A 24,213-nucleotide genomic window follows, 5' to 3' on the forward strand; every position below is an offset into this window, starting at 1 on the left:
GAACAGAAAGATACAAAATAATATTTATTTGCAATATCATCTACAACAGTTAAAAAGAGATGACCTGATAGTTTAGAAAATGATATGCTCCATCAGAAACATCCCTGGGGCTTCCCTGGTGGCACAGTGGTTAAGAATCCGCCTGCCAATGCAGGGAACATGGGTTCGAGCCCTGGTTCAGGAAGATCCCACATGCCGCGGAGCAACTAAGCCCGTGCACCACAACTACTGAGCCTGAGCTCTAGAGCCCGTGAGCCACAACTACTGAGCCCGTGTGGCACGACTACTGAAGCTTGTGAGCCCTAGAACCTGTGCTCCACAACAAGAGAAGCCACCGCAATGAGAAGCCCCCGCACTGCAACGAAGAGTAGCCCCCGCTCGTCACAACTAGAGAAAGTCTGCATACAGCAACAAAGACCCAATGCAACCAAAAATAAATAAATAAAATAAATAAATTTAAAAACAAAAAAAGAAAGAAACATCCCTGTGAGAGGTGACCCTTTAACTCAGTGGCTCCATACTTGGGGTTCCTGGATACTTGGGGTTCCAGAGATTTGTAAGGATAATAATATGTGGCTGCAAACTCTTTTCAGGATGGACTTTGCAAAATTCTAATAGAAATGGCACATAGGCTATGCAAGCAAGTTAGATGTCAACCCGTGGCCCTACTAGTTATCAGATATTGGTTAGAAGCTTAGTTAGCAGTTTCACATGCCTTTGATACATGGAATAGGAAAATGGGTTAAAGAAGTACTTCAATCTGGTTTGGTAAACAAACTTTTCAAAGCACAGGGGAAATAACTAAAATATTACTATGAAGATTATATCATGACAAATGTTTCTGATAAAATGTCAAGTTAAAGAAAAAAGTAGTATTGCAGGGCTTCCCTGGTGGCGCAGTGGTTGAGAATCTGCCTGCCAATGCAGGGGACACGGGTTCGAGCCCTGGTCTGGGAGGATCCCACATGCCACGGAGCAACTAGGCCCGTGAGCCACAACTACTGAGCCTGTGCGTCTGGAGCCTGTGCTCTGCAACAAGAGAGGCCGCGATAGTGAGAGGCCTGCGCACTGCGATGAAGAGTGGCCCCCACATGCCATACTAGAGAAAGCCCTCGCACAGAAACGAAGACCTAACACAGCCAAAAATTAATTAATTAATTAACTTTTAAAAAGTAATATTGCAACTGTTACTGTAACCATGTAAAATATGGTTCTATAACTGGAAGACAGTATGAAAATATGGTCAGTGTAAAGGAATTTTAAGTGTTTTCTTTCAAAAATGTCTCTATAGCTGTCATCATATCTTTTCAAGGGAAAAAAAATAATATTTGGCTTAGAGAATTGAGAAGTAAAGTGGATGATGACTCTCCATGGGCAAATCTATATTTACTTTAGTGCCCTCCCAGCCTCCTGTCCGTGCCCCTCTCCCTCTCCCTCCTCCGGGCACCTCTTCCCCTTCTGTAACTCCTGCCAGAGAGCATTTCAGACGGTTCTTGATCAGCAGGTTCTAGCTGGGCTCTATGAGCTACTGACACCCTTCATTAAGGGAGTAAGTCGTTCACAAGCATTCGCCACCATGAATCCCTTTGCTGACCATTCCTCCACCGCCATCTAAAACACTGTGAAGTGAACAAACTACACTCATTAAATAATAATTCAGTCCCATGTTTACTCATCAAAGGCACACAAACTGTGCCGTTCTGCAGCCTTGCTTGCCAGTAGGTGTATAATGTATGGACTAGCTGTAGGCACCTCAGGGGACTTCAAGCCAGGGAGCGATCACAAGAACATTTGCATTTTCACAAACTGAAAACTCTTCTAAATCCAAAGGAATGAATGTCTATGGTAGGATTTCAGATGGCTGCCAGGAGGCTATCTGGGGTATGGGGACATTTAAAGATCCTCTGTTGGGCGGGAAGCCAGCCCTGGGGGAGAGGGAGCTGTCTTTCTCGTGATGCACAGGCTGGGTTTGAGGTGTCAGCACACTCACATATGGTGGATCTGAGGTTGTTGTGAGGCTGATATGGCTGAGACCACCAGAACTCCCGTTGCTTCCTATGCAAAAAGAAATACACTGTGAGAAGGAAAAAAGAAATTAATCCAGGTTAACCCAGGTGAAATAGATCCAGGATAGAACGTTTCCTAGAATTCTGTTGCTTCCAACCAAGTGAACAAGGAGATTTCACCTCCAAACACACTGTCAAATACATTCTCCAAATGCATGGCCTTTCTTACCATTCTTTCCTGCCTCACAGCATCTTTTCAGAGTCACACTGACTTAGGGTGAAAATCTGGCCTGAGATCACTGGTGCACATGCCACAGAGCTTCACTGCATGAGGCATGGCACCTGCCTCTCTGGCATGTTAGCCCGCTCCAGCTGGTCTCAGAATTTTCACCGCATGTTCTGGTTTCCCTCCCAGGCTGTGAAGCTCTCTACAGTCCCTTTAGAGCCATATGAACTTCAGTTCCTTCCGTTGTCCTTTATTTGTGCGCTAACCTAGTAAACCTGCCATTTCTGTGTGCTCCTTGCAAGAGCCCCACTGGAATCTCCTTGCCACTCTCTGCTCTGAGACCATGAGGACTAATCTCATTAGGGCTTTATCCCTGTGTGTGTCCTCAGGTCATCCCTTATCCTCTGCACTTTAATCCCTGTAAGGCTCCATCCACCACCTGCCACTCCCTGAAGCCCTTTCACACACCCTCTGGAACTGGCAGTAAATCTCCAACGAAATCTCTAAAACCTCCCCCTGCACTTTGAGTGAGCCCTTCACCTTCTTGTTCTAACTAAACCCAGGTCCCCCTGAGCTCATTGCTCCCCTGCCCCTTTTGAGAGGTGGCTCCTTCCTCTCCCACTCCCAGTGGTGTGTGGGTAAACCAGCCCGAGGAGATGAGTCCTCATGTGCAGCTTTGCAGGTTTTTCTAGTGTCAATATTCCCACTGGGGCTGGTTTCAAGCTGCCACCCTGACGTCACCGACCGTGGGTGTGAGAAGGGTGCACACAGGCTCTGTGAGCTGGCTCCAGCACACCACTGCATGAGGCCCTCACTCCATGGGGCCTGGAGGTGGGGTCTGTGTTCTGCTTCTCCTGGCCATCTCCAGACTATATCCCTCTTCCCTAGATGCCCTCGCTTTGAAAGCCATTTCCCCGACTCTTCTGGAAGCCATTCTCAGATTATTCCTGCTAACTCCCATGCTTTTAACACTGCTCTATCATAATGCATGACGATTTTATTAGGCACAAAGATGTCCCTTCCAACACCCTGGCCTCTTGGTTCCTTGATCTCCTCTCTTCCAACGACCTCAGCCACTGCATCCCACTGTCATACCCTAGGCCTTTCAGTACCCAAAACTACAATCTCTATATAATTTCTATATACAGCATCCCTTTCTTCTACCAGCACCTCCTATCTTCCCAACCCCAATAATCTATCAACCCCATAGGGATCTATAATCCATTGATCTGACTTCCTTTCCACTGACCCTACCATGTCACCTCCCTCCTTAACAAGCTTAAATGTCATGGTCTTTCATTAAAATCACTCCCTTGTCCCTCTCTTGATTTACTGTTAAATCTGACTCCCTGTCTAATCTGGCCCTGCCTGCCAGGAAGCTGACCAGAATCACTATAAATTTATGACCTTTAACCTTAAGTGGGCCCTTAATGCTGATGCTACTGTATTTATCTAACCAATTTGCTCTCCAGTTCTCATAGAAACTTTTCAAGCTTTCTCCTCTTTCCTTCCCAATATCTCCTACCCACCCTTACTCTCAGCTTATGACATTGCTTATTCCACTGAGAAAATAAGAGCAGATGGAAGAGACCTTCCACTAACTCCCACCATATCCCTCACCCTCAGCTGTGCCCACACACTCTGGATTCCCTACTGCTACTATTACTGTGGGTGAACTGTTCATGATCCTGTATAAGGCCAACCCCTCTATTTGTAGGCTCCATCACATCTCCTCCTGCTTCCCCAAGGACAACAAGAGCAGCAACGTTCCCTTCTTTCTCCTGTATCATAAAATTTTCCCTCTCATTGGATTTTTCCCATTACCATTTACCCTATCTAAAAAAGTTCTCTCATACCACTCCACTTTCTCCTCTAGCTATTTGTCCATTGTTCTGCTCTGCTTTATACAAAATGTCTCAAAGAATTTTCCATGCTCATTGTTGTCAATGTCTTCAAATCCCCTTTTACTAAGATTTTGGTCCCACCTCATCCACTGAAATTGCTTTTATCAAGATCACAAATGACTTCTGTTGCTAAATCCAGTGGTCAATTCTCAGTCCCCTAGGCAGTGGTTGACATAGTTGATCAGGACACTCTACCATCTTGATTTTGGTCTGCCTCACCGGCCATTCCTTCTCAGTCTCCTTTGCTAGTTCCTTTTCTTCTTCATGATCTCTTAACATTGGCTGAGTCTTGGACCTCTCATTCTATTTTCTTTCTATCCTTAATCCCTTCCTTGGACCTCAATAGCACTAAGATGATGGTGGAAAGTTGAGATTCAGTAACTGAGCTTTCAACTCAGCCTTGAAAGATTATAGAGGGAGTCAGAACTACCTTTAAAAGTTTAATTTAGCTTCCCAAATACTCTTCTCTCTTTTCTAATTGATACGATTATTCTGGTCCCTTTGGTGTTTAAGATGTTTAGAGCATATTGACAAGTTGACATTTGGATTTATAGACCAGTGTGTGTTCATCTTTCTGCTTGTCTCTCTTTCTCTCATCTTAACTGCAATAACAGAAGCCTGAGAAAACGTTTTGTTTCCTGATGGCTCGGTCTTGAGTCCAGGAGTGATGACTTTTCTTACCTCTTCAGAAGGTGCGTGGAAGGGATTAGGCCAGCACAGGTACCAAGGTCTGAGATTTTCCGGGCTTGCCACCAGAGGGCATCATTCTGGTCCACAATCTGGAGGATGTCCCCCTTCTGGAAAGGCAAGCCGGCATCCATGCAGGGTATGGCAGGGTCCTCCTGGGGCCAGTACTCAGTCATGGCACGAACATATACCTGACAGTAGGTGCACACCTCAGAAGAATCCTTACCCCCGGGTTGTTAAGACTTAAAACCATCTCTCCCACTCTTCCACCTACTGGTGCTATCTTTCCTCTCCAACCTCACCAAAAAGAACTTCCTTCTTGAACTGAGTCTAAGAGCCATGAAAAAAAAAAAAAGTGAGTTTGGGAATAGAATCTTTCAGCTCTGAGAAGTTTTTGCTCAAATGCTCACCATTCTTGATGTTACTTCTTAACTTCTTGGTACCCCATCTCCTGTTATTGTATTCACTTACTGATTTGCCTCTCATGTCATCAGCATCGAAAAATATGCAATACAGTATTGAACAAATCTTCAATACATTATAGAGGATAGTAATAAGATACAAAGTACATCACGGCTGTTATTGTTATTGGAGGATTTCCTGTGTGTGGGTATGAAGGCTCAGTAAATTCTTACCATCTTTTGGCTATTAACAGGAGGGTCAGAAACTGGAACCACCTTGAATATGATTGTGCCACGAGACATGGCCTAGAAAATGTCAGAGGAAAGAATGACAAATCGCAGAGTTCACTGGGTTACTGGGGTTTGTCAGACAGAAGTTACAATTCAATGTGTGCAGGTCAAATGGTGACATCTCCCACAGGGGCTTTTACAAGGGCTCAACAGCTAAATATCACCACCCAGAAATGGACATTAAGAAGAAATTTAGCTTCACTTCTGTCCTGCTGTGGGACTTCCAGGATCACTGGTCTGTTAACACCCACACTGAGGCCTGGCTTCTCACAGGGACCCTCCATCTCGCTGCTGCCGGGACACAACACTCAGCAAGGCCTTCCCACAGGCACTAAGGAAGGAGAGGAGCTCTTGGTCTGACTTTCCCTCCTCATATCTCAGTCAGTAATTATTTCCTGAATACTGATTTCTGCATCAGGCAGCCTAGTCTTATGAGGAAGAAGATAAAGGGCCCCCAAGTCTTCTGGGGGGAACTGACGTCTCCAAACTAATGGTGGAGGAAACAGAGAGCCTCTTACTTTGATGGGAGAGGTAAGAACCCCCCTGTCACACACACCGTGATGGGCATTGGAGATCCTAGAGATTAGCAAGAAAGATATCGGTCTCACTTGGGAATTTCACAACCCCACTGTCCTGGCAACTCCACAGCTGGAGCCTAAAGGGCTGAGGTGGAGGCATGTGTGTCTGTGACTGACAGTCCTTTAAGCTCCCGGTGCAGTATCTTTTATACCACACAGAATCTTGCCTAGTGGTTTGCAAAATATTTTGGTGCTTGGTATATACTCCTTATAATACTCCTTATATAATGCTCCTTATAATACTCCTCATAATACTCCTTATATAATACTCCTTATATAATACTCCTTATATAATACTCCTTATAATACTCCTCCTCTCAGTCCCTAAGGCACACCTATGAAAATCTAGAGTTCCCCCAAGAACTCAGTTTGAGAACCACTAGTCTATGTAATATATAATAATTGACCTCAGGCCCCACCCTGGGGGTGTACATGGGGGGAGGTGTGCGGGGAAAGCTTCTATGGCTACTGACAGCTAGACAGTGAATCGGGCAATGGTTTGAAGGTTGGGAATGGGAACTGAAAAGAGTTACCAAAAGCTCATATAATCAGGTCACACCACCATTTCAACCACAAGGACAGTGGCAGGGCCAGCAAGGATGTCCCCCTCCCCATATGCTGCCCTCTGGCAACTTCTTTTCTACCCCAAAGCTGCCTCAAGGAAACTGCATAAACATGTAAGGGGACCAAGGGGTGGTTTGCTCAGGTTCAGACACTCCTCCACAGTCTCACTCTGCCCACCCCGGGCTCAGTTTCCAATGGAGCAACCCAGGTGACGAGGGACCTGGGCTGGGCGGTCTGGCAGTCTTCCTGAGGCTGAAAGAGCAGCTTGTGAAGGGAGGTATCCAGAAGGGGCCAGATCCCCTGAGGAGGCGGATGGGGGAAGGCGGATGAGCTGCATAGAAACAGACAAGTTCTGGGGCCTAGAGAGAGGAAGCTGCCTAGCGGGGCCCGAATCCCCCTCCAATTACAGCGCACACGCCATGGGCTGGACGTAACGTGGCACTGAGCCATGGAGAAGGCAAGGAGGAGACTGTTACCAGAATATGGATCACTTGCTCAGGGTCCAGTCCTTCAACTGAAACTCCATTCACTTCCACCAGTTTGTCTCCAGCATATAACAGCCCTAGGCAAACAGGAACACAAAACAAAGAGGGGTACAAAAAACCTCTCACAAATGGCGGTAGCCATCCCAAAGCTCCTTAACAAACTCGCTAACCCAAGCAGGCTCTGACATCTTAAATTTCAGGGTGAAATAATAATAATAAAGCAAACTGGCTATTCCAATTTACACCACTGCCAAAGTGCATGAGAATTGCATTTTTCTACCTTTCCACCAACACTGGGTATTAACTGGTGGTGATATTTTTACTAATCTGATGTTGTAAAATGGAACTGGAACTCTGGTAAGAAGATAACACGAAAAATAAAGCTGTTGGGGTCATGAGAAAATGTCAGATGAAAAGGAAATGGGGGGTATTCTTCAAAAGAGAAAATGTGGAGAAACTTGAGGGTTAAGATTGAGGCTTGAGAAATACGAGGTAAGACAGTGCAGATAAGAAGCAGGATGACATCACAGAACAGAAACCAAGGATGACGAAAATTTTAAGCAAGGTATTGTCAACAACATCAAATGTATTGGAGAAGTAAAAATAAAACTGAGGCTGACAGAAGTGCCAGTGGACTTAGCAACTAGGATGTCCCTGGGTAATTTCTCTAAGAACACTGGGGTATGAACCCCGCACCAGGTTTCCAGGGTCATATACAGTGACGACACACATAGCAGTACAGAACAGCTCGTTTCAGAAGCACAGTAATGAAAAGAAGGAAATTTGGTTCTCTGGTAGAAAAGGCAAGCAACAGGTGTTTGAAGACGGGGAAGAGAGATGCCTTTTTGAACACAGAAGGACCAAGTGAAGCGTGAAAGTTGGGAATATAGAGTGGGGCAGACCTGGACTTGAATCCTGACTCACCCTGTGAAACCCTGAGCAAGTTAGGTGGTTAATCTCTTTGAGCCTCAGTTTCCTCATCTATATGATAGCCTGATAATACTTACCTTGTTAGGTTTACATGGGAATGTAAAGTAAGGGAACATTAATTTAGTGCCTAGAATGGAGGGACTCAGTGAGGAAGGGCAATGGGACTTCTCTGGAATATTCCTTTCTTCCTTCTTAGTAACCAAGCAATAGAACTTATTAAAGCTCAACCTCAGTTAGGAAAGAGGGGCTTCCCTGGGAAGGTTAAACAATCATTCCCTGTTTTCCTGGTCACGCTTGCACCCTGCTGCTCCAGCTTACCACTCCTCTCTGCCAGCCCACCATGGATGACTCTGGCCACCAGGATGTCCCCTGTCATCTCATGGCGCTTGATGGTAGCTCCCTGGGGAGAGAGTACAGTAGAACCCCTTTTTACCTAACATGACCGCTGTCCTGGGGGCTTCCCTCAGTGTCGCTCTGGTCTTTCGGACAAGGGTATTCATACCAACCAGGGCCATACGTACTGTGCCATGAAAAAGGAAAGGCCATTCAACCTTGCTCTAGCAAAGTCTACATCCTACCACATAGACATCAAAGAATATTGAGATCCTTCCAAAGGTAAAGAAAACTCTCACAATTACAACCTAATCAAAGGGATTATGCTTAGAAAATCAAATTAATGCCTTACTTAGCTTCCCCTTTATAGAGGAAAAAAACGTAGGCAAATACATTAGAACAGAGTAAAATATATGTACATGTCACAGAGCCAAATAATAAAATAAAAGAATTTCTTATGTCTCACAGCTCTTAGAAAACAAAAACACTAAGCAGAAACCTTCCCTGAAAACATTACAACCTGTAATGTGTTTGAAATCACAGGCAAAATTCACTAAGATACAGTTTCGCCATTATTATCATGGATTCCCTCACATTGTCTGATTGCCTCACACTACATCTGTGACTACAGACAAGAATATTGCCCAAGTAATTACTAGACATAACTTAGCTCATAATTAACCCTCGTGTAATCCTAAATGAAAAGGTAAAATGATTTCCTTACCAGGGGCTGCTGGTTTTTCACCATGCAAACAATCCTCATTGCTTCCTCGCTCTCAGGGATGTTGTCTGGCAGTGGAGGGAGAAGAGGTTCAAAGTCTTTCTGAGCCACGGTGTCATGGGCGCTGAGCAAGGCCTGGGAACAGAGAAGGAAAAGGGGAACAAACGTCACACATAGGACACACCCACCTAGAAGATGCTGACTCAATACTATGTGAGATACAACAACAACCAACACGTACGTGCCAGGCATAGTTCTAAGTGTTTTATGTGGATTAACTCAATCTTCACAATAACCCTGAGGCAGGCATATATATTTTTTAATTTTTTAAATTTATACAATTTGTAAAGGTTACTTTCCATTTACTGTTATTACAAAATAGTGGCTATTCCCCATGTTGTACAATACACCCTTGTAGCCTATCTTTCACTCAATTGTTTATACCTACCACTCCTCCACTCCCATATTGCCTGCCCCACTCCACTGGTAACTACTAATTTGTTCTCTATATCTGTGAGTTTGCTCCTTTTTTGTTATATTCACTAGATTGTTGTATTTTTTAGATTCCACATGTGACATCATACAGTATTTGTCTTCCTCTGTTTGACTTATTTCACTAAGCATAATGCCCTCCAAATCCATCCATGTGGCTGTAAATGGCAAAATTTCATTCTTTTTTATGGCTAAGTAGTATTCCATTGTAAATAAATACCACATCTTCTTTGTCCATTTATCTGTCCATGGACACTTAGGTCGCTTTCATACCTTGGCAATTGTAAATAATGCTGCTATGAACATTGGGGTGCATGTATCTTTTCAGATTCGTGTTTTTGGTGTTTTTTGACATATACCCAGGAATGGAATTACTGAGTCATATGGTAGTTCTATTTTTAGTTTTTTGAGAAAACTCCACACTGTTTTCCACAGTGGCTGCATCAGCTTATTGATACAAATGTTCCCTTTTCTCCACATCCTTGTGAGGCAAGTATATTTATTTCCCCCATTTTACAGATAAGGAAACAAGGCAGAGAGAGGGTAAGCAACACATAATATATTCTTTCATTTCTGATAAAATGTATTCTGTCACATTCTCATTTCCTGGAAACCCATGTAATCCATGGTGCTCCTATAAACTTGAACTACAAAACAACTATTGTAATAGTTTCCCCAATTAAGGTAGAATGAGGAGCAGTAATCAAAACATCTTGCTGGTTTAATTATCAGTGACACTTAAGGGCCCATGCAAAACAGAATGAGAAAAAGTAGTCCTCTACTTTTAGGGTATGATCAAAGAGTTCCTTCTCATGGCCCAGTATGTTCAATTTTCATTTCACAAGATGGGGAAGTAGTCATTCTATAGCCCTGCCAGAGACTGGTGGACAGAACTTTGTAGGAACTCAGAGAAAATTCTCTAGGTTTATCTTGTGAAATGAAACTTTTTAAAAACGTCTTTATTGGAGTATAATTGCTTTACAATGGTGTGTTAGTTTCTGCTTTATAACAAAGTGAATCAGTTATACATATACATATGTCCTCATATCTCTTTCCTCTTGCGTCTCCCTCCCTCCCACCCTCCTTATCCCACCCCTCTATGTGGTCACAAAGCACTGAGCTGATCTCCCTGTGCTATGTGGCTGCTTCCCACTATCTAGCTATTTTACATTTGGTAGTGTATATATGTCCATGCCATTCTCTCACTTTGTCACAGCTTACCCTTCCCCCCCTCCCCGTGTCCTCAAGTCCATTCTCTATGTCTGCGTCTTTATTCCTGTCCTGCCCCTAGGTTCTTCAGAACCTTTTTTTTTTTTTTTTTTAGATTCCATATATATGTGTTAGCATATGGTATTTGTTTTTCTCTTTCTGACTTACTTCACTCTGTATGACAGACTCTAGGTCCATCCACCTCACTACAAATATCTCAATTTCGTTTCTTTTTATGGCTGAGTATATTCCATTGTATATATGTGCCACATCTTCTTTATCCATTCATCCGATGATGGACACTTCGAATAAAACTTTTTGACTGATAAATCCCATTGCTCCAAGTGCAGACATCCTCTTAAATTCTAATTTGTTGATAAACTGATCTCAAAATCTATAAGTACTATGAGATAGGTTTCTATTCTGCAATCAAATGTTCTTCATATACCCCCTCATAGAGCTAATCATTATTATACTGTATTTTCCAAGCACCTTCACTCACTCTATTTGAAACTTAAAATAACTTAAGATGTATGCTACCTCGATTGCCCCCGCAGAATTTTCGAGGAACAATGGCTTTCCCGGGGGGAAAAAAGACACCATGGGAAGTTCTGGATGCCTTCTTATAAATAGGGCAGGCTTGTCTCCATGACCAGTGAGATTAAGTCAGTCACATCCAAGTTCCACATTTTTAGGTACAGTCTGTTGGTCACCCACATACGGTAATAGAACATCTATTCAGAGAGCACATGTTCCAGCACATTTATTTCTCCTTCCCAACGTTGTCTATGTGCCAGATGGTTATATCTTGCCCATTTTAGCAAGCACTTGCCTTTAAGTGTGGAGCCTGGAGGATTTGTCTCAGCTCTTGGATCTCAGGGGACTTGGGGGTTTCATGTAATATCTTCACTACCTGGTTGGTGGAAAAACATACATTGTGAATTTTTTAACAATCTTTATCACCTAGTTAACATCACCTAGGTTGGATAACAGGTATACTGACATGATATTGACCTAAGAAAAGCTGTTACTGAAGCCTTCTTTTTCCTCTTTAAAGTCAGGGCTTAGAGTCTTTCCTTATCATTAAACTTCATTACAGCAGGTAGAATCCAAGATTTGGGGTAGATCTAAACCACTGTGCCCCAGTCCTGGCACATCGCAGGCTTGGAGGAAGAACAAACATAATTTTGTAATGTCATATGTGCCAAGGCAATATCCCTCTAGTGGCTCTAAGATAGCTGTTTGCTAATGTGAATGCTTTATAGGCAGGTTAAGGTATCTGAGTTCTCCAGGTACAGGCTCAATTACCTGGAGAACCCAGGTAGCTTAATCCATGGGCTGTTCCATTCTTCAGTTGCAAAATGAAATAGTAATTTGTATTTTAGGGCTTATTATTTGATTAGCAATTTTAATGTTTGTTGCAACAAAAAAGTGCTAGACAGAATAAATTCTGATCTCTTTGCTTTGGTTTAGGCATAGACCTGCTTTCTGACATGACATAAGCCCTTTCAAGACTTTAACCAGCTCCATGAATCTTTAGCAGTCAAGGACCATCACCTATTGTCAAATGAAAACAAGCAGTTTAGCAAGCTTCACCTCCACTCACTGGGGTTGCAACTGAATTAAATATCACGTGTGTGTTTCCCTGTGGACAGCTGAGAACCATTCAAGTTGTTGATTACTGGAGCTGAGGTTAGAAGTTTTTTTTAAAAATTTCTTTTAATATGGACAATAAATAAAAACAAAACAGATTATATTTATGCATCCATTCAGCAAATATGCATTGAACATCTACTGTGTGCTAGGCACTGTTTTGAGTGACGCAAATAGAGCACTGAATAGGCACACAAAAATCCCCAGTCTCATGGAGTTTACATTCTAGTGAGGAGCCACAGACAATAAATAAAATATATAAGTAAAAGAGTTTTATTTGATGATGAAAAGAGTTAAGAAGAAAAATGAAATAGGGAAGGTGGATAGGGAATGCTATGAGAGGACTGCAATTTTAGATGGGGTGACCAGGGAAAGCCTCCGTGAGGTGACATTTCAGTGGAGACTGGAGGGAGATGAGAAAGCAAATCGTGTGGCTATACGGGCAAGGGCGTTACTGACATAAGGAATAGCAAGTGCAAAGGGCCTGCGGTAGGAGCATGTCTGGTTCGAACAACCACAAGGGGTTCAACTTGCTGGAGCAGAGTGAATAAGGGAGAGAGTGGTGAGTATGACATCAAAGAGGTAACAGGGGCCACCTTATGTTTGACTATGCAAGAATTCGGATGTTTACTCGGAGATAAGTTGTTGTAGGAAGAGTTTGAGCAGGGAAGTGACATGATTTGACTCATCTTTAATCAGAATCTCTTTGGCTGCCATGATGGGAATAGACCCCAGGGGAGCAAGAGTAAAGTGGGCGACCAGGTAGGAGGCTACATCGCAATTATCCATGTGAGAGACAATGATGCTGTATATTAGGTGGCACAGCAGAGGTGGGGAGATTCTCGATATGTTTTGAAACTAGAGCTGACAGGACTGGGTGTGGGTGTGAGAGAAAGGAAAAGTCAAAGATGACCCCAGAGGTTTCAGCCAGGGTACTGCAAGAACAAAGACGTCCTTAGCGAGATGGAAAAGGCTGGGGTGAGAGCGGCTTTGGAGATGGGACAGCCAAGAGCTCCGCTGGGGACATGTAAAGTTTGAGGTCCATTAGACATCTCAGAAGGATGGGATGGGGCAGAGGACATCAGAGCCTGCCGTCCAGGAGCCCAGAATAGGGATGTAAATTGGGTATCATTAGTAGGGCAACATTACCCTCTTTCCAGGGGATAATTAGGTCCACGGTTTAGGGAAAAAGAGGGAGATGCACACAAGCTAAAAATGTGTCTTGTTGCTTTTAACTTGGGGAGACAGCAGGCCTTCGATTAAAGCTCAATTAGAAACAGTTATCAGATGCATAATCACCAACTGAACTTTTCCATTAGAGCATTTAAACTAGCGCTATGAGTAAAATGGTATCACGTTAAAGCTCTACTATTCTCTGGATGAAAAATCACCTCACCTCGTAGGATAACGCCTGGGCATGGGGTGTGGCAGGAATGAGCTTCTTTCCTTTAAATTCCTGGAGGCAGTCATAAACCTGCCAAGGGGCAACGAGGAGAGAATGACATACTGAGGGAAGGCTCACCCAGGGGAGACTCAGCCTGAGCAATGGCACAAGTGGCTGGGTAGCATGTGTGTTGGCCTTTAATAAGGTGTCTCTAGTTGTCCAAGCGAAATGAACTCAAGACTGGTGGCTCTAACGCTTCAAAGGCTTAATTACTGGCTGCCACTGGAAACTGTTCTTCCCCAAACAATATCATTGATAAAAAGAAACGTGAAATTTACTCTTGTTAAATTAAGCAAGTCTGGGTTTTCCAGGCTTGAGGTCAATAAGGATTTGAAGCCAGAGACCTGTGGGAACTTCCAGGCTGGGTAGCTGCGTAGGGCATGGGTTAGGGGCTCAGGTTCACCAGGGGATCTGAATGAGAGGCCGGGCACACTATACATGCTTATTTGTACTCTGTGCTCACCTTTTGTCCCTTTCCTCCCTTAATTCTCCAGTAAAAGGTTGTTTATAAAAATTCCAACTTTGTCTTTGTTGACCCTTAGGAATTGTTTTCCATACCAGGATCTAGGGTTGGGCTGAGAATACCAAGGTCTGACTAGCTCTGCAGTGCAGACCTTAATCTTATATTAGAAATCTAGTTTCTCTTACAGTTGGAGAAATGAGGTCCAGGAGGACAGCTCAGCCCTGCCTGTCTCCATCCGGATCTGGGATGGCGGGGCTTCCTTGCTCTACCTCAGTGCCCAAGCTCAAGTGTACCTGGAAGTGATTAAGGCTGGTGGATTGATGCAGGGAGCACAGAGGCCAAGCAGCCTACCAGTGGTAGCAAAGGCAATGCCTTTAGCGGCATTCATACCTGTGTATTAGCTTCCCAGGAGGGAAAAGTGCCTGGTAGAAATCAAGTAGTTTCCCCCAAAGTTTTTTTTGTTTTTGTTTTTGTTTTTTTTTGCCGTACGCGGGCCTCTCACCGCTGTGGCCTCTCCCGCTGCGGAGCACAGGTTCCGGACGCGCATGCTCAGCGGCCATGGCTCACGGGCCCAGCCGCTCCGCGGCACATGGGATCCTCCCGGACCAGGGCACAAACCCGTGTACCCTGCATCGGCAGGCGGACTCTCAACCACTGCGCCACCAGGGAAGCCCATCCCCCAAAGTTTTATTCAGATATAATTGAGATAGAACATCGTGTAAATTTAACGGGTATGCCATGTTGATTTGATACACGCAAAACGATAACCACGATAAGGTTAGTTAACACCGCCATCACTTCACATAATTACCACTTTGTGTGTCATGATAACGTGTAACATCTATTCTCTCAGCAAATTTCAAGTATGTAATACAATATTGTTAAATATAGTCACCATGCTGTACATTTGCTCCCCAGAACTTATTCATCTTGTAACTGGAAATTTGTACCCTTTGACCAACATCTCCCTATTTCCCCTCCCCCTAGTCCCTGGCAACCACTATTCTCTCTGCTTCTATGAGCTCCACCTTTTTAGATTCCACACACAAGCGAGATCGCACAGTATTTGTCTTTCTCTGACTTATTTCACTTAGCATAATGTCCTGAGATTCATCCATGCTGTTGCAAAAGGGAGGATTTCCTTCCTTTTTATGGCTGAATAATATATCACTGGACATCCCACTTCTGAGTATATAGTGATAGTGAAATGAAATCACTACCTAAAAAGATATCTGCACCCCATGTTCATTGAAGCTTTATTCACAATAGCCAAGGCATGGAAAAAAACACTGTGTCCAACAACGGATGAATGGATTAAGAAATCAGGTGTTTTAAAACCAGTGCTGTGAGGAGTACCTCTTTGCTCATGCTAAGTATGCTGACACTTCTTTCTTATCTTAAAGAATATAATATTAACATGCATCATAAGGCTGACCATATTTCACTTAAGTGAAGGAAACACATCCTCCAAAAAATAACTTCAAAAGGACCTTTCTTAATAATAACATTTGTTCAGAAGAACAAAATTATAGTCAGATTCTATTGTATAGTGCATGAAATTTTAGCCAAATTTAAAAAAAGAAGGGATCTTCAGAGTAAGAAAAACTTAAGATACCTAAACAGAGCTGTAGACATTTCATGTCCTAATTTATGAAAACAAAGAGGAATGATTTTTAAAGCATTTTTATTTGTCCTGAGTTGGCCTCAAGGACAAAGGGTTGTAGAGAGCTGCTAAGGGTGCTGTCTATGGCCATTTGTAGTGGCTGCTGTGTGACCTCAGGGGTCTCTGGAAGAAAGGGAGTTGGGGGCAGAAAAGAGAGGAGCTTCCATATTCTTTTCCAGCCAAGTATATTCCTTCCTAAGCTAAGAGGTTGTGTAGCTCTTCTCTGAACTTTTTCCCAGTTGAAATTTCCTGCCAACTGACAAGCAACACTGTTGGACGAGTAAGTTCTGCTCCCAAGGCTAAGGCTTCTGAGAAATGGAGCGCTCACCTTGAGCAGAGCCTGCAGCCACGGGGAGTGAAGGAGGTCGTACAGGAGACACACTCCATTCACGTCTCGGCTGTAGAACAGATTCAGCTCTTGTAGCACAAGCCTCAGGATTTGGGAGATACCTACAAATGGGAGAGGGCAGAGATGGGGTGACGGGTAGAAAGGCAGGTGTAAATGTGAAGGACAATTCAGACCGCTGGCAGGTGCCAGGGGCTCATGAGGAGAGGAGAGGACACTGGATTTAAGGCCCAAAACTCTGCTCTAGCCCTGTTCTATCACTTACTGTGTGAACTTCAGAGAGCCATCCAACTATCTGGAACCTACTTTCCTTGTGGCAAAATGAGAATATGTTAGCTTCCCCATAGGGTTGTTGCCAACATTAGATGAAATAATAGATCATAGTATAGAAATGAAAGATTTTATGAGAGCAATATTGCTTTCCCCTCCCCAATCTTAACAGCCTCTGGTTTACTCCAAAATTATCTAGTTGTTTTCTGGATCCTCCTTCTCTAATTCAAACATGCCACCATGTGCCATGTGTATTTACCCTTTATGAAAAGTCTTATTGAAAAACTCTCCTAATAGGCCTTTAATACATAGCTCAGGATTCCACTATTAAAGGGACTGAAAAGAATTTAGTAAATGCTTCGTTGCTTTTACAAGTATTTTCATAGAAATCCTATTTGTTGCAGTGATATTTCGAATGTGAACAAGTTGTGAAGTTCTAAGGCAAAGTAAAACATCATGGGGTAGGAAAAAAAGAGATTCTGAATCTACTGTGTCAATTTCTTTCCTTCCTGCCTTGAAAATTGCTTAGACTTATCACTAATAGATGCAATAATAGGACACTTCAAACTGTATGACAAATTCCTTGTAGGAATCACAAAAAGCCTATCAGAATTTCTGCACCTAAATTGGATCACATATTTAGAGGGATATTAAAAGAACTTTCTGGTCTAGAAAAGGAATCTGGCACCACATACCATTCTCTGGATTGGTTACCGTAGAAAGCTTCTCGTCCTTCTTGTCCTTGCTGTCTGGTGGGTCTGCTCCTTTGTCTGACTGTATCATGCTCCCTTCCCAAGCTTTCAGAAGGAATTCAGAGCTAGGGAGCAGATCAACAAACAGCACACAGCTCACTCAATCACACTGGCCCCGCAGCTCTTAGTACATACATAGGCACATATTTTCAACAGCATTTATTGAGCAAGTCAGGCACTGTGCTACGTACACACCAGGATCCACATCGGATAAAACAGTCTTGCCTTGTGGCACTTCCTCTCTAAATTATCCATCACCAGCTGTGTGCACAAGAAAACTACTATTTCATGAAACATTCCTTCTACTCCCCTTTCTTAAAACAAGTGACAAATAATGTCAGTTTGTTTATTTTCCACCTCTTTGCCTAGTTGATTTCACCATCATTCAGAGATCAGAAGAGACTTCCCTGGCCTGACTCCATTCAGGTGCCCTCTTCCCTCTCATTGCCCGTATAGTTCTTCATGGCACTGATCACAGTTGCAAAAGTTATGGGTTACTGCTGAGGATACTCTTAGGGTTTACTTTATATATTGCTTTAAGTAGGTTTAGTTTCAAGAAACAGAAACCCCAAATAATAGTGGCTTAACAGAGTAGAAGTTTATATCTTGCTTATGTAAAAGTCCAGAGGCAGAGCAGCCCTGCTCCATGAAATTCTCAGAGAATAGGCTCCTTCCAGCTCACTGCTTTGCCCCCTTGGGGTGTGGTGGTGTTCTTATCTTCCTGTTCCAAGATGGTGGCTGGAGCTCCAGCCATCACCTCTACATTTCAGCCAAGCAGGATGGGGATTAAGAAAATGAGGGCAAAGGGGACATGCTCACTGCTCTTTGAGAAAGTTTGACAGAAGTTGCCCTACACAATGAGAAATCACCTCAGGCCCTGCAAATTTTCAAATGTCCCACTGAACTTTCATGTTGCTGGAAAAACAACAGCAACAACAACAAAAAAAAACACCTTATAATTATCTGACCCCAGACCTCAACTTCTCTTTACATATGAACACAAAGTATTTTTGCACAGTTTTAACATACACTGAATTTTCTGGAATGCTGCTACCTTAATTGAGGAATGAATTTACTTCAGTTTGCTTGGACTTTATCAAGTTCACCATTTCAGAGAATCAGGTCATTAATGGTTAAGCTGCTCAAAGTATAACATGTCACTACAACACACCACCATCCAGCCATGGCTGTATCTGTCTGCATTGGAAGCTGCTGCGTCCCTGGTGGAGTTTCTTATAGGTGCAAACATGTGCTACTTCATTCTATCTTTTGGTATAGTGATATCCCATATTTACAAATCGAAATTTAGATATCTTATCAACTACATTTGTTTAATTTCTCTTTTTTATTATTACTAGGGCATTATATATATGGATTTTTTTGGGTAAGTTTTGTGTGTCTTAGTCTGGGTTCCTCCAGAATCAGACACAGAGCAAGGATTCTAGTGAGGTGATTTGCTTGGAAAGTGATCTAGAACACTAGTAGTGGAGTGAGGTATTAAGGCAGGGCAAGGGAAAAAATCCAGTAAAAAGTACATCAAGCAAGTAACTGCTCTGGGCCCTATGGAGCTTCATCCCATGGAGGAACAAGGGACAAGGGAGTGGGGATATTTATATAGCAACACTGCCAGACATGGGTTGAGGGCTTTCCCCAGAGAGCATTACTTCTGGTCCTTCCAGCCTGCTACATGTGTCCTTTCAGATAGAGAGTGTAGGTATAGAATGCACCAAAAGGGATATGGGTAGGGCACCGACAGCATTTGTCACAGGAGAATAATAAAGGATAAATCAGGATTTTTTAAAAAGGAGCATTTCATATTAGTTGTTAAAGACGGGTATGGTTTTTTGAATCTGATATGGTTGAAAACCACTGTCTAGAATCTAGACAGATTGTGGGGTTGAGTCAGGGAGGCTATCTAGAAAAAGATTCTTTTGTTGTCTCTAAATTCTATGGCAGTGAGAAGAGCAACACAGAAAGCTGTTATGAAATCTTAGACAACCTTCCCATACACATTCTTTTCCCGTCGCACTGAAGTATTCTAGTTTGCCAGATTCTGCCTAAACTTGACATCATAAGCTTCTGCTTTGCCCACCACCACCCACCCCACCCAGCCCCAACTGAGTCAGTTTACACCCTGCCTTTTTCCTGCATTCCAGTTTCTGAGACTCTATTGAATCATTTTGCACAGCAGTTGCATGTATGATTCATCTTCCTCCCTGGAGGGGAGCATTTCCAAGGTAGGGTTTGAAAAGGGAGATGGAGTGTCTGCCAGACAAAAGCCAGAGCAAACAGGCGAGTCTGACACCAAACCATCATATTCAGGCAACTTCTTAAAATGCTTCTCACAAACCGTGTTCTTGGTGAGGCAGTACGAATTAAACAATGATGCTATGTGCGCATCATAGGTGGACCACAGTTCTTGCATATTTAATGCCCAGATGATAGTGTGCCCAACCAGGCCTATCCATGCAGCAGATGGGGGCACTAGAGACTGTACGTTCCTGAGATCAAATTTTGAGAGAAATTTACAGATAGACTGTGGTTTCTATAACGAAGTCTAATTATTAAAGTAACTTCTAATCAATCTACCAACCCAGAGCTACAGAGATAACACATTCATATACTCTAAAAGGCTCATTTTGGCTAAAAGTTTCTCCGCCACTGAAGCACAAACAGTAATGTTCATCTCCACAACTTAGCTGAATTCTGAAAACAGTCATCCTCAGCTTCCTGTGACAAATTTGCTATGAGCTCAATTGTGTTCCCTCCAAATTCACGTGTTGAAGCCCTAACCCCTCAATGTGATGGTATTTGGAGATGGGACCTTCGGGAGGTAATTAGCTTTAGATGAGGTCATGATGGTGGGGCCCTCATGATGGCATTCGTGCCCTTATAAGAAGAGACACCATAGAGTTTCTTCTCTTAATCTCTCTGCCACATGAGGAACACAGCCAGAGGGAGGCTATCTTCAAGCCAGGAAGAGGGACCTCACCAGAACCCAACCAGGCTGGTACTGTGATCTCAGACTTCCAGCCTCCAGAACTGTGAGAAATAAATTTCTGTTGTTTTTAAGCTGCCCAGTCCCTGGTATTGGCCCAAGCTAAGCCAAAATTTCATAGAAGGAAACCTCAGAAAATGGTTTTTCCTCCTTCCAGGTGGCAAAGAAAACGGTTGCAATTTATCGTCCTCATAGTACTTATGCTTATCCTTCACGATTCCCTTATGCATTAACCTGTTCAGTGTCCGGCTCCCGTGTGGGCCAGGTCTGGAGAGCGGACACTTTGCTTGTCTGTTCACTGCTGAATCCTCAGAAGTAAAAGACTGACACCTCCCTAGGGAGCCCACGGATGGCTGGGACATCAGTCCTGAGACAGGAGCAGCTGGACTCGGGAGGCCTGTGCCTTCCTCTCCTCCTCAGCCTGGTTATATCGACTTCAACCTCCTTCCCCGTCAAACTTGGAAATCGGGGCTGACAGATCTTGGAGGCAATCAAATGCAACCTTCATTTTACAGATAAGGAATTTGACACTCAATGGGGTATTCAGTAGATTTCACAAGTAGTAAAATCAAAAGTTTTCCTCTTTTGTTTCCATATTTAGTCCTGAAACATGCTAGTCCCTGGCAAAAGTCTGTGGTGTTCCTTCCTTGCCTGCCTTTTCATGACTGTCAGTTGAGACTTAGCTATTTCTGCTGTCTTGAGAGTTCTTGATTGAGACTAAATAATAGTCAACCATATGCAATTCCGAACTGATTAAGTAACACAGGAAGTATGGCCAGTTCTTATCATTAACTTAGAAGCTGCATTAGTGTTACTGATACCTAAGGAATTTCTCCTAAGCATTACTTTAAAAATCAATATTTCTTAGAAGACTGCTAAAAAGCAGTATATAGGCACAGTGTTTCCAATTTGCAAGCATTTTTTATGTTTATGATAGATTATATGTAAAAGGTGACAGTGGTACGACAAAATGGTCAATAATCTTTGGTTTCCAAAACAAATCAGTATTTCTATAAACTTAAAAATATAGTGATTACTGTTAAATGCCACACTCCTTACCCGTATGATACTCGTTTTTCAAAACAATGCTTTCTACTAGACAAAGCATGAAAAGGCACTTGAACACTTGATGAGAAATGGCCTGTACAAAAATGGCTATAGCTTCCTCTGGGTCAAAACGCTATTGATCAGGACTAAGACAAATGCTCAGTTTTACTCAGTCTCCATGACAACTTATTATTCCATACTTAACAAATGGTTTCTCACAGCAAAACCTGCTCTTTCGAAATCACAGAATTCTCCATATAATTTGAGATACGATGAAACTAAAGCATTCAAATATTACCCAAAATTTTATTTTTAGCTCTTAAAAATTGACAGAAGGGCAGACATTTATAGATCTTTCTGGTAACTCGGGATCATTTGGCAGGGTCTCTTACCTGCAAGACTGCAAACATGCAATGCTGCTCCTATCCAGAGAAAAGCTTTAGCAGAAAATACCAGCGGGCTATTTGGTGCCAAAGTCACCTCACTGTTCTAGATAAAATCTCTGCACATCCTCTTTGATTTAATCCACAGAAGCCTAATCCAGCGTAACCACTAAATTACTCTTAAACCTCCCCCATCACAAATCTTCCTAAGAATTCCTTGCACTGAAAAGTCTAATTTATACCATTTCAAACCTTCACTTCGGTATTTTCTGATTGCCAGCACATAGTTAACACCAAAAAAGATGAATATTTTTGTTGACTATTTCAGGATAAGACACCCCACAATAAATTTTATTTTAATCTAATGAGAAACTGATACCTGAGAGTAAGCTGATCTATTAACCTTATTTTCTCACATTATGATGAGGAAACCAGGGAAGACTCTTCAGCCAATAATAATGAGACTTATAAAAGATCTCCTTCTGGAAGGTCCCCTACCAAGTTACTATTATGAACCTAACAGCTCATTCTCTATCTCAGATGGGAGCCACTTCCTTTTTGAAAATTTTATATTGCAGGGAGGTGTCAGTGGGAAGAACATTTGGAAGTAGAACGAGACAAAGGGTACGGCTGACAGCAAGGCAAAGGGTAAAGACCAAATGGCAACTGTTAAAGGTTTATCAGCCCTTTTATCCTAAATTAGACATATGGCATTCCTTTGTTCTCTGTTGTAGATGAAAACACAAGCTGGAAACGTGATACATTTGTGACTGTTTTAAGCACAGTGTATTTTATCAAAAGCACTTAATTTTATTAAACATTTTCATTTTCAACTCGCTTATTTACTTTATGAACTTTTAATGCATAACCCAGCTATGAAATGACATCTCTGGCAGCTGTAGTAGGAAAGAGCACTGCAATTAGAGTAGGAAGTTCTGGAGTCCCAACTCTGACAGTGAGCCAATCACAGCCTCTCCTTGTCTACAAAATCAGTGGAGTTAATACCTTCCCCCACAGAGCTGTGGGCATTCACCATGCATGTGTAAGACCTAGTAAGCTGCTGACATGAGCGCTAGGTATTTTTATTTGCAGGCATTGGCCTGGTGACTTACAGGTTTTCCCCCCAAGGGAATTAAAATTTTATAGTTTTAATATGCTTTCTGAAAAGAATAAATACAGTATGAAGATTCAAGTATTGGGATAGCTGCTTCAAGACTCCAATAAAAGGATGAATTATGTTTCTCTTAGAATTGAGATAGCTTACTATCATTTGAGAACTTTTCAGTGGGTTTCACATTTTTCTCTGTCAATTTCCACAATTACCCCTGTCTCTTCCTCTAAAGGGATCAAAGACATTCAGTAAATTTGCCTTTAGAAGCCAAATGTGGAACTTGTGTGCTTATTCCAAAATCAGAACAATTCCTAATGGAAATGTAAAGTGTTTAACATAAACTAAACTTTTAAAAAAATTATTATTTTTGCTGTACGCGGTCCTCTGACTGTTGTGGCCTCTCCCGTTGCGGAGCACAGGCTCCAGACGTGCAGGCTCAGCGGCCATGGCTCACGGGCTCAGCTGCTCCGTGGCATGTGGGATCTTCCCGGACCGGGGCACGAACCCGTGTCCCCTGCATCGGCAGGTGGACTCTCAACCACTGCGCCACCAGGGAAGCCCCAACATAAACTAATCTTTAAGAGTCGGTCCCTTTCCAATAATGGGCAGGCACATCCTGGTAAACACTCCTTGAGAAGACATTACAACTGGTATACAATTAACTAATGCCTACCATTTCTAGCCAAAATTTTAAATCCTCCATTTTCCCTTCCTTGAATCTGTCTAGGAGGGGAAAAAATTTAACCTGTAACTATCAAAATATGTCTTTTATTCAAAGAAATAATAGTACCATTTCTTTTAAGTCCCTTGACCTCAGTTTATTAGGGTCAGAAAGTTAATTTGTTTTTTGTCAGCAAAGGTGCTGTAAGTTTGTGTTTATTTTAAAGAGAGAGATCTCTAAAACCCCAGTGGGATCTCTGAGGCCGTACAAAGAGGCACAGATTACAATGCAGGCAACTCCCCTCCCCCCAAAAACTAAACCTGGACGTCTTTTAAATTTTTAGTTTGCCCTGTGTCGTTTCTTTCGCAATCATAAACAACCTCATAAACATGAATGTCTTTTATTATGAAAATTGCTGTTACATTACAGCCAACATTCCAAAACATTATTTTACTAAACACTTGTCTTGATTATAAAGTAGAGCAGAAACCATGATCCTTTTCCAAAATCGATTAACATCTGTAGATATTAACACAAAGCAGGAGGAGGACACTCCGTACGCTCACCCTGGTGTGTAGGAGATGAGATGGCGAAG

The 24,213-nt window shown here is 42.7% G+C and overlaps 1 protein-coding gene across 1 annotated transcript in view; it reads right to left on the reverse strand.

Moving 5' to 3' along the window:
* MPP4 (MAGUK p55 scaffold protein 4) overlaps positions 1-17,449 on the reverse strand; it is a 37,844-nt gene extending 20,395 nt beyond the window's left edge. The window contains exons 1-10 of the mRNA XM_065880599.1: positions 17,362-17,449; positions 16,379-16,500; positions 13,877-13,954; positions 11,660-11,740; positions 9,130-9,261; positions 8,391-8,472; positions 7,134-7,219; positions 5,459-5,530; positions 4,818-5,014; positions 1,991-2,055 (exon numbers count right to left, since the gene is read on the reverse strand). Coding sequence (XP_065736671.1) covers positions 1,991-2,055; positions 4,818-5,014; positions 5,459-5,530; positions 7,134-7,219; positions 8,391-8,472; positions 9,130-9,261; positions 11,660-11,740; positions 13,877-13,954; positions 16,379-16,500; positions 17,362-17,449 — 1,003 coding nt within the window. The remainder of the gene's footprint in view (positions 1-1,990; positions 2,056-4,817; positions 5,015-5,458; positions 5,531-7,133; positions 7,220-8,390; positions 8,473-9,129; positions 9,262-11,659; positions 11,741-13,876; positions 13,955-16,378; positions 16,501-17,361) is intronic.
* Between the last annotated feature and the right edge of the window lie 6,764 nt (positions 17,450-24,213).

The sequence above is a fragment of the Phocoena phocoena genome, chromosome 7 (genome assembly GCF_963924675.1).
Source record: "Phocoena phocoena chromosome 7, mPhoPho1.1, whole genome shotgun sequence".
Classification (NCBI taxonomy): Eukaryota; Metazoa; Chordata; class Mammalia; order Artiodactyla; family Phocoenidae; genus Phocoena; species Phocoena phocoena.